Raw genomic sequence first — 10,959 nt, 5'->3', positions numbered from 1 at the left:
GCTTAAATTCGCCGCAATATTTTACGCGTTTCTTTAATAAAATTGTCGCTTCGCTTAGTCGGGCGCAAATTGCCTACAGGAATTTCTTGCGTGTGTAAAGAGCGACTCGATTGATGCAAAAATTTGTGCAAAATAAAAAGCCGGTATTTTTAATTTGCCAATTTTCATTTATCAATTATTAAAGGAGTTGAAAAGACATGTCGGGTATTGTGTTGGATAAAGACACATTTTTGCGTCGAATAAAACGACTTTATTCAGAATGGAAGGTGTGTGACTGTTTTAGTATCAAGCTAATAAAATAATAATTTTGAATAATTTAAGCTAATATTTATTATATTTATACAAGTCAATTTATATGCATTAATTAAGTACTTAAAAGGATATAAAAAAAAGGATTTTGGGTTCAGCTAAGCAGTGGCTATTTGCGTCTTGAATGCAGACTGCAATTTATCACATTTTTGGTTATTTAATTGTATTGGTAAATGCTGTCGGTGTGTGTATTTTTGCGTATCCTGTGAAGCCACCAAATACAACAAAAAACTGATGATTTGAGATATTTTGTAAAAATTTTAAATAAGTGCGCCGCAGCTTTATATGTTTTACTCATTATTAGAGAAAAATAATCTAAAGTTAGGTTACTTGTTACACATGGAATCAACGTAAATTCCAACAAATAAGCCACAACTGATATCTGATTTAATAAATATATAAATATTATTTATCTATCTTTTGCTTTTAGAATCCTACTATTGCACACGATGAATCGCTGAAGAAAGTGAGTTGTATTATGACGGTTGTTGGCGTTGACGAGGTCATAGTTTATTCGAAGTCAACAGCACTACAAACCTGGTTGCTCGGATATGAGTTCACTGATACGATCTCGGTATTTACGATAGATGGAATATATTTTCTTACCAGTAAAAAGAAAATTGAGTTTTTAAGACAAATAGAAAATTGCAAAGATACTGAGATTCCAGAAATCAAACTAATAGTTAGAGATCGAGTAAGTAAAATGTATTAAATTAATTGTTTTTTATTAATCAATTTCATCATATTATGATATTTACAGAATGACAAAGACAAGGTCAACTTTGAAAAGTTACTGGGGTATATGAAAGCCTCTAACAAAGGCAAAGTAGTCGGTGTGTTCAGTAAAGACGGCTTCCCTGGCGAATTTTGTGAATCATGGAAGTCGGTATATAAGAAGGAAAATTTCGAAAATGTTGATATTAGTGCTGCCATTGCTTATATTATGTGCCCAAAAGATGAACCTGAAATTAATAACATACGTAAAGCAGCTTTAGTTTCAGTTGATTTATTTACAAAGTATTTAAAAGATCAAATTATGGTTGTAATTGATTCTGACAAGGTAAGTTCTATTATTTTCTATTATTATATATTTTCTAAAAATATAATATATTTATATTACAGAAAGTAAAACATTCTAAACTTTCGGAGGGAGCTGAAAGTGCACTCACAGATAAGAAATATGTATCTGGAGTAGATATATCATTACTAGAAATGTGTTATCCACCAATTATACAGTCGGGTGGTGTATACAGTTTGAAATTCTCTGCGCATAGCGACAAAAATTTTCTACATTTTGGGGTCATTGTTTGTTCTTTGGGAGCACGTTATAAGTCCTACTGCTCAAATATATCTCGGACATTTTTAGTAAATCCCACTCAGCAAATGCAAGACAATTACAATTTTTTAGTAAATATACAAGAAGAGATTTTAAAACTGCTTAAACCAGGTATAAAACTAAATAAAATATATGATGCTGCTATTGAATATGTCAAAAAGGAAAAGCCTTCTTTGCTCGAAAATCTTACGAAAACTTTTGGCTTTGCTTTGGGTATTGAGTTTCGTGAAAACTCTATAATAATTGGACCCAAATGCCAAGCAGAAGTTAAGAAAAATATGATCTTTAATGTAAATATAGGCATATCTAATCTTACAAACTCAGAATCGACTGACAAGGAAGGTAAAAGTTATGCACTTTTTATTGGCGACACAGTGTTGGTTGGTGAACAATCACCTGCTAGCATTATGACACCATCAAAAAAGAAAATCAAAAATATCGGCATATTCATAAAAGACGATAGTGATGAGGATGATGGTGACGATAAGGAGGAAGTAAAAGAAGATAAAGGTACGGAAATACTTGGTCGTAGTAAGAGAAATGCAGTATTAGAAAGTAAATTGCGTACTGAAACCAATACCGAAGAGAAACGCAAAGAACATCAGAAAGAATTAGCTCAGCGCCTAAATGAACAAGCTCGAGAGCGTTTAGCTAAACAAGGTGATTCTAAAGAGGTAGAAAAGGTACGCAAAAATACTGTCTCATATAAATCAGTGAGCCAAATGCCACGTGAAACGGAAGTTAAAGAGCTTAAGCTGTTTGTTGATAAAAAATATGAAACTGTTATTATGCCGATCTTTGGCATAACAGTACCCTTTCACATTTCGATGATTAAAAATATATCACAATCGGTAGAAGGTGAATATACATATTTACGTATAAACTTTTTCCATCCTGGTGCCACAATGGGAAGAAATGAAGGCGGCTTGTATCCACAACCAGAAGCAACTTTTGTTAAAGAAGTGTAAGTTTTTAAGAAATTATCTAAAACGAATCAAGAGTTACAGTTATCAAAGCACATATTTGCAATAGAAAATATATTTAAAAATCAAGGCTTAATCCACTTGGAGTTTCAAATTTCTTATAACATACAATTCTTAATTCTTAATACAATTTTTTGTATACATTTTATCCTAATTAGTATTGTTGATTGTTAATGATGATATATGAAATCTAGTTGTGTACAGACTTATATATGCTATGACTGCAATATTGATTTGCTTATGGAATTCTTTAGAGTTTTTGTTTATAGTTAACATTTATATTTTTAGTACATATCGTGCTTCAAATGTGAAAGAGCATGGTGAAGTAGCTGCATCGTCATCAAATCTAAATAATGCTTTCCGTCTGATTAAAGAAGTACAAAAACGTTTTAAAACACGTGAAGCTGAAGAAAGAGAAAAAGAGGATCTAGTTAAGCAAGATACTCTTATACTTTCTCAAAATAAGGGTAATCCAAAATTGAAAGATTTATATATACGTCCAAACATAGTAACGAAACGAATGACTGGCAGTTTGGAGGCACATACCAATGGTTTTCGTTACATTTCCGTACGTGGTGATAAGGTCGATATTTTGTACAATAACATCAAGAGCGCTTTCTTTCAACCTTGCGACAGTGAAATGATTATACTTTTACATTTTCATTTGAAACATGCCATCATGTTTGGCAAGAAAAAACATTTGGATGTACAGTTTTATACAGAAGTTGGTGAAATTACCACTGATTTAGGTAAACATCAACACATGCATGATCGTGATGATTTGGCTGCTGAACAGGCTGAGCGTGAATTGCGTCATAAACTGAAAACAGCATTCAAGAGTTTCTGTGAAAAAGTTGAAAGCATGACGAAGCAACAAGTTGAATTCGATACACCATTCCGTGAATTAGGTTTTCCAGGTGCACCATTCCGCAGCACTGTTAATTTAATGCCCACCTCTGGCAGTTTAGTTAATCTTACTGAATGGCCACCATTTGTTATAACACTTGATGATGTAGAATTAGTGCACTTTGAGCGTGTTCAATTTCATTTACGTAATTTTGATATGGTTTTTGTTTTCAAAGATTATCATAAAAGGGTTGCTATGGTTAATGCAATACCGATGAGTATGTTAGATCATGTAAAAGAGTGGTTAAAGTAAGTTATCATAATATATATTATGCATATTTTTCGTAAAATAAAGTTATTTTTTATTTTATTTTAGTTCTTGCGATATACGTTATTCAGAGGGTATACAATCTTTGAATTGGGCAAAAATTATGAAAACAATTACTGATAATCCAGAAAACTTCTTTGAGGAGGGAGGCTGGACATTCTTAGATCCAGAATCGGGCAGCGAAGGAGGAAATGAATCTGCTGAATCAGAAGAAGACGAAGTTTATGAACCGTCTGATTTTGGTTCCGATGATGAAAGTGATGAGGATTCTGAATATTCGGAGGCATCAGAAGATGAAAGCGACGATAGTGAAGGTAAGCTTTATGATACAATTAGTGAGTGATCCAATATGCTTATAAAAATTTTGTAGTTGTTATACAGTAAACTTTAAATTTAAGACTTATTCCTTTGCACTGTTTACAATTAGTTAAATCGAATTAATATATTCAACAATAAAATATAAGGCATATTCACGATCTCGCGTTATTTAAATTTCTATTCCCTTCTATTTTTTTACTAGCTGAATATCGAAGATAGAATTAAATTTGAATATTTTTTTGCAAACATATATTAGATTTAACAACATCAATTGTGAGACTTGAACCTACTAAAACCACCTCTTAGGAATGAATGGAGAAGATTTTCACAGTAATGTGATAACTTTATTTCAGTAATAAGGGAGAGAGATGAGAGCAGATAGGTTTACTACCTAGTAACATCACTTGTTGATAGCCGTCAGTATAGATATAATGTTTATCTTATAATATGATATGTGTGATTTTCAGAATATTTTAAGACTATTTCAGCTGCCTTATTCTTCTTTTCTTATTTTTGTTTGGCAGACAACCACCTAATTTAACAGAAGTATCTTCCTCCATCCTTCGCAATGGCGAAGGATATAGTATATTAATTTCTGGCGTCGTCGATGGATAGCCAGATTGAATTATTAAGTTCTGCTTTAAATAAATTTTCATATGCTTCCTTTTGTAGGTCTTGTGTAGTCATAAAATTGCTGTAATGTACACTATTTATCGTATTCCATTGAATAGAATCATAACTTTTCCACAGTATTTATATCGAACATTTTAAATGTACTTTAAGACAATGATTTCGTTTGTTAAATGATATACTATTCTATATAACGAATGTATAATTTAACGAATATCTAATTTAACGAAAATGAAATTCTGTCATTGACTATTCTATATAACGAATGCATAATTTATAATATAAAATATAGTCAAGAGCAGAATTTTGTAGTTCGTTAAATTGGATATTCGTGAAATTGGGTATTCGTTATATTAGACGTCTACTGTATATTAGATAATATCTATAAAAGCTTTTCGAAATAAATCTGAATCACAATTGGTTATATTGAATAGTCAATGACAGCATTTTATAGCTCGTTAAATTAAATATTGGCATTAACTGTTTGACGAATTGTTTGTTATTCTACAATTATATATTTCCTTACGATAAATAAAAGAAATAGTGACAGTCAATGTTGCGAATAATTCTATTAAATAAAATTCAAATTTAATTTTACTTTCCTGGTATTAACTACACAATTATTTACAGATCTTGGTTCTGATGAGGAGTCTGGTAAAGATTGGTCTGATCTGGAGAGAGAAGCAGCTGAGGAGGATCGTAATCAAGAATTTAATGGAGACGATAAACATAATGGCAAAAGCTATGACAAAAAACATTCAAAAAGTTCAAAACACAGGTAAATAAGATATTCCCTTCTTGGAAATTCCCTTCTTGATTTTAAGATGTCTAATACTAAATAGACCAATGTAAATACAAAATCTAGATTCTGTTACTTATTTTTTGCATTGTATATTTATAACAAAATGATTATAATTATTGAGTTGGTGTGCTGGGAAAAAATTACCTTTTAAATTCTGTTTGTCTAAAACCATTTTCTTTCGTTATTAAATTTTTTGAAATGCTTAGTCGAAGTGATCGAGGGAACCAGCAACAGAACAAAAAGCATAAATCTGCTACACACACAAAAAATAGCAAACACACGAGTTCAACATCCCATAGGTTTGTTACGTACATTTTTATAAAATATAATACGGATTGGCAATCAAAATGCAAATTTAATGCTTTTAAAGCCGAGTTGTGCAGATTGAACAAAATTTAAATATTTCAATAAACAATAAACTTTTAAGTTTCTCTCATTTTAAAATTCAATAAAAATATCAATTATTTTTTTCTAAATTAATTCCATTAACAATTATTTTCGATTTATTAATAAATTATTTTCACTTTCCAATAACAGCCCAGTTAAATCGTCAAAAGATAAACATCACAGCAAGGACAAACATCATTCCTCATCGCACAAAGATCGTAGTCGCGATAAAGGTCATCACAGCAGCAGTAGCAAACGTTCCCGCGAGGATAGTCGAGATCATGGACATAAATCTAAAAAATCTCGTCATTAACAAAACCAACAGCTTAAAAAAAATTCTTTTTTATTCTCTTATTAATTAATACGTATAGTTTTTTACTTTTAAGTTATATTATCTTATGGATATTACGCCAATAGTACTTCTTTCATAAATCTCCACAACAATTGCATGAATGAGTTAAATTATATTTGTTTTTATTTAAGTAAAAATCAAAAAAAAAACAAAAACGGATTAACTTGTATTTAATTTAAAAGCCAATGTTAAGTTATCATACATAAATTTATATGTCAAAAACCGTAAAGCATATTGAGTAAAATAACTTTTTAATGTAAAACAATAACTTTTATTTAAACTAAATAGATTAAGCCACATCAAAATATGTATATGGGTATTTTGAGAAAAATGTATGTATGTATTTAAGGGGACGGGTATGTATTTGGTTTATATATACATTTTGTATCATGTGGAAAATTTGGTCACAAATGTTGAATTTCATTATTTTGGGGCAATTTCTTCTAATACGCTATATATCTCCCACAAAAAACAACATATTCCCCGTGCAGCAAGAACTGCCCTAGCTTAATTATCTCGTTACTTGTCGATTAATTGATGCATTAATCCGTTAATTTCCAATGTGTACCCTAACTGCAACTCTACTATTCATGATGTTATGAATAGTTATGAATATCCAATATGTTTTCCTGCCTCAACGCACATACAACCTTGAGTCCAATTGATTCTTGTACTCATTCCATAGAAGTGACCAGGTTTCCCTAATCCTGGTTGATTTCAATTTAAATTTCACCCATCCCAAATCATTTCTATCCTTTCCCCTCTCACTACTTTTACCCTTCCACATTCGAACCCATATATGCGTCTTTGTAATTCCTTCCATATTATTTTCTTTTTATATTCTTGCGGGTAAAAAAATAACAACTATGTTGTGCTCTGGCATGCCCTGGTTTTTGAGATATTGTCCTTTAACATTGTTAAACAATAATTTTAATATTGAATAAAACATAAATGCTCACCCCAAGGAACATGAAGCTCTTCAGGTTCTTTACCAATATTCACGAAAGTGTGAAGCTAATGCAGTTCTTGAAGATTTTGCGGTCATTTACAAGAAGGTACATGAGGGTCTTTTCAAATGAGCAGAATACAGTAAAAATCGCTGAAATGGAACACCGTTAATGTGTAACTTTATTACACGTACATGGAAAGTTATCCGATGGCGTTCCATTGCAAGTAACCGATCAACTGGGTCGCACGTTCAGTTTTTTTTGTTTGTGTGAAAACAATAACTTTAAAATCTGATATCTAGAAAACCTTAAAACTTTTTATAATTATTAAAACATTAAAAATTATTATATATAATGAAATTATAATATTTTTTTTCCGTTCGCTCTGATTTCTTTTGCTCTTTTGTTCTCTTTTTAAGTTTACACCAAACAATTCTAAAGATGAAAATTACAAACCCTTTTTTTTGTATCTTTATGGACGTCTATGGTATTCCAAGTTAAACAGTGTGCTTCTAAATCCACTTTAATTTGAAAGAAATAGTACGTTTTAATACTTTTTTCACATATTTTATTTTCTTGTCAATTATTAACAATTCAACAATTTTATGTTTCATTTAAAACGTCATTGTATTTTATTATTGTAATTAATTTTCATAAGACTTTCATTTGTTACTAATAACGAAACCGATTTCTTATTGTCGTATTACTGTTTGAATTTCTATTAATTTTCACATCAAACATATTCCGTGTTTTGTTTATAGGAAAACGCATTTTATTTTTTAACCAAGTAGTAAAGGCGCGTTCATTATCCTGCATTTTACGCATTTCATCTTCAGTGGTTTTTAAAGTTTGTTCCACTGCGAGTCGTTGCTTTTGCACCAAACGTTTCTCCCGCTGTTGTAGTTGCTCGCGACTCAACCCATATTCGGAAAGATATCCCGTATATTTTGGTAGCTTCTCTTGTGCAGCATTCCGATATTCACAGCATATTTTATAATTTAATTTCAAATCAGTAACCTCTGGCGGGGTCATGTGCTTCTGTGTATTATTGCCATGGTTACGCATCGAAAATCTTTTACGAAAAGGTGAAAATTTTCGTATTTTATTTACTCTAGATTTCGTACATTCATCTAAATCATCAAGTGGCGTCTTATCGTAATCATCCGGTATGTAGGAAGCAACAATAATGGATAAATTATCATCATCATCATCGTCTTCATCGATTTCATTGGCAAAAGTATTGTCATCAAATTCATTATCAGTATCAATGCCTACTTCGGCTTCACCGTCGGACGAAAGTAAGTTAGTCAGACTCTTATTGTCTTCTTCATCGCAATCAAAAGTTGCTTGCTTCATAATGCGTCGATGCAGTGTGATAGGTGAATTATTTAAGGCCTCTTTCAATTCTTGTTCTATATCCATTACCACAATCTCTTCACAGATTTCTTCAAGTATATCTGGTTCATTTTCTGCAATTATTTCTGCTGAAATGTCGGTAGTTGATTCTGTTATTGTATCAGCCATTACCACAGCACCTAAATCAACATCCTCCTTTGGGAAATTTGTTTCATTATCATCTAGTGTCTGCTGAACCGAGTCTAGCAATTCTGCATTTGTTTCCTCTATTATAGCGGGAAACTTCTCAACTTTCGCCAGATTAGAGTTGAAATCCTTTTCAGTTTCAAGATTAGCTAATGTTTCTGCTATACTAGCATTATTATCAGTGGGAGTTTCCGGTTCATAGTCTTCTAAATCTGGCGCAAATGTTACTTTACGATTTGCATTGCTTGTCTCACTGCTATTCCCATTATCCGTATCCGAATCAGCAAACAACTCCTTATTCGCTTCCTTAATTTTATCCACGATGTTGTATTCGTTGACAGGCTTCAAAACTTTAGACATTTTTTAATGTATTAATGTGTAAGAAAATAATTTAAAAAAAAGAACTAAGCAAATATGCACAGGTTACTTACAGTAGACTTCGCAATCCTCATCTGACTCGGCCTCGTGCTGCAACATCTCAGCCAAGCGTGTCCGACAGTCAAGCTGCGTGTAACTTTTGCTAAAAATATTTCAATATTCAAAATATAAACTCCATTCGGTTCGTCATGAATCATATATTTCAGATACCTTATTGACACAAAACACTGCACCGCTTTGTAACAATCACCGAAGTACTATAAACTCTTATGCACTCTCATATATCCAATAAATTTTCTTCCGTATATTTGAAATCAGTATGTGTATAAGGAGTAACGCTTTCTAATATATAATGCCAACAACTTTAACTTAGTTAATAGTAAATTTATAGGTTTTTATTTCCAAAGTTTAGATGCACGCTATACTGACAAGTTTTTTAATTTAACCCTTTAAACTGTTAAACCACTCTTAAACCTCCCTACACACAATAATTTAACAAATACAAACGAAACGAATCAATAAATAACCTTCTACCTCAAAATTTTGGAACTTACATATATATATTAACTCAAGTATTATATTGACTGTTATAGTTTTATTAATACAACTTAACATCGAGACATTGAAGTATCCATCAGTTGTTACCACAATTATGGTTTCCATGTAAAAGCATTGCTCTTTTGAAACACTCAAACGAATTTAAGTGGACATTAGGCGGAAACAGTTTCAAAAATAAATCATGTTCTCTCTGTCAAGCTTCTCTAATATGATAGAGTTCATAGTAAAGTTAACTAAAAATAATGTGAATCACGATGCATTCGTTAGATAAATAATTAAGGGGAATAGAAAGAAAAGAGAATAGAAGGTTTCTCAAGTAAGTGTCACGGCATTGTCCAGAACCTGATACAGCATGTTGTTTCCCAAAAAAAAAGCACAAATATAGCGCCGAGCAAACATGGGGTTAGCATTTAATGATAGGAGATTTTCCTATTAAGAAATATGCTCCGGCTTGAGCAAGAGAAGCATTACGGGGACGATCCCTTAACTCACACTATGTTAAACCCAACTTTGGTTTAGTGGAATCCAATTGTCTTTTGTTAAAGAAGAAATAGTAGCAACAATATTCCAAATTGAACCATATACTTTTCTAACTTGCAAAACTAAGTTCTTTGACAAACACATTCCAAAGTATTCAATTTTGCGTCTGCGTTTTCCCTCCTACCGAAGATTAAAAAAATGTTCCTTTAATTAAATGAAACATTTTCTTTCTGATTACCGACGGGGTCTAACGTTTCCGCTTTAATAACATATAACCTTATAACATAGAGCTGAACCAGAATATTGTCGCATAGAACACGACAATACTCTATGTAAAAGAAAAGGAGTATATTAAAGTAATATTATGAAATTTTGATGATTGAATTTACAGAAATCATTAGTTTGTGTTTTTAAATTTATTTTTCTATACTCAACTGTAACTTTTGATATAGTTCCATTAAGACTACGTTCCCAATCAACATTCCTTTAAAAAATATCTTACTGTTTCTTTAAAGTATATACTTTATAATCCTTCGCCATCAAGATAGGATCTTTTTGACTATTCTACTGACGGTATTTACATCATATATAACGTATATTTAAAATACATTATACTTTATCATAATAAATGTGATAATGTATAAGAGCCATTAGGTCATCAAACGTACTCTAAATTTATTTTACAATCATTTAGAAACTTATAATTTTGAATAACTTTATGTTTTTGTTCTACAATTCTACTCTAACACAACACTTTTTTAAC

General features: G+C 31.3%; 2 protein-coding genes across 4 annotated transcripts in view; one reads left to right on the top strand and one right to left on the bottom strand.

Moving 5' to 3' along the window:
• The window catches only part of LOC119662169 (FACT complex subunit spt16), an 11,939-nt gene continuing 980 nt past the window's right edge, over positions 1-10,959 (top strand). The window contains exons 1-9 of one of the 3 annotated variants that reach the window (XM_038071748.1): positions 1-266; positions 740-1,003; positions 1,070-1,369; positions 1,432-2,609; positions 2,917-3,783; positions 3,851-4,116; positions 5,381-5,528; positions 5,759-5,851; positions 6,186-6,196. In XM_038071748.1, the coding sequence (XP_037927676.1) occupies positions 198-266; positions 740-1,003; positions 1,070-1,369; positions 1,432-2,609; positions 2,917-3,783; positions 3,851-4,116; positions 5,381-5,528; positions 5,759-5,851; positions 6,186-6,196 (3,196 nt within the window). In that variant the 5' untranslated portion in view covers positions 1-197. Of the gene's footprint in view, positions 267-739; positions 1,004-1,069; positions 1,370-1,431; positions 2,610-2,916; positions 3,784-3,850; positions 4,117-5,380; positions 5,529-5,758; positions 5,852-6,089; positions 6,419-10,959 lie in introns of those variants that run through there. The other 2 variants (XM_038071733.1, XM_038071741.1) reach the window with 2 other exon arrangements.
• Positions 7,911-10,736, bottom strand: LOC119673266. Its single transcript, XM_038084526.1, has 3 exons — positions 10,699-10,736; positions 9,212-9,300; positions 7,911-9,130 (listed from the first exon to the last, which is right to left on the bottom strand). Exons 1-3 carry the CDS (start codon positions 10,734-10,736, stop codon positions 7,911-7,913), a joined length of 1,347 nt encoding a protein of 448 aa, XP_037940454.1.

The sequence above is a fragment of the Teleopsis dalmanni genome, chromosome 1 (genome assembly GCF_002237135.1).
Source record: "Teleopsis dalmanni isolate 2A chromosome 1, ASM223713v2, whole genome shotgun sequence".
NCBI classification, from domain to species: domain Eukaryota; kingdom Metazoa; phylum Arthropoda; class Insecta; order Diptera; family Diopsidae; genus Teleopsis; species Teleopsis dalmanni.
Note: the sequence above shows the minus strand (reverse complement) of the source record. Positions and strands in the feature narration are given on the sequence as shown.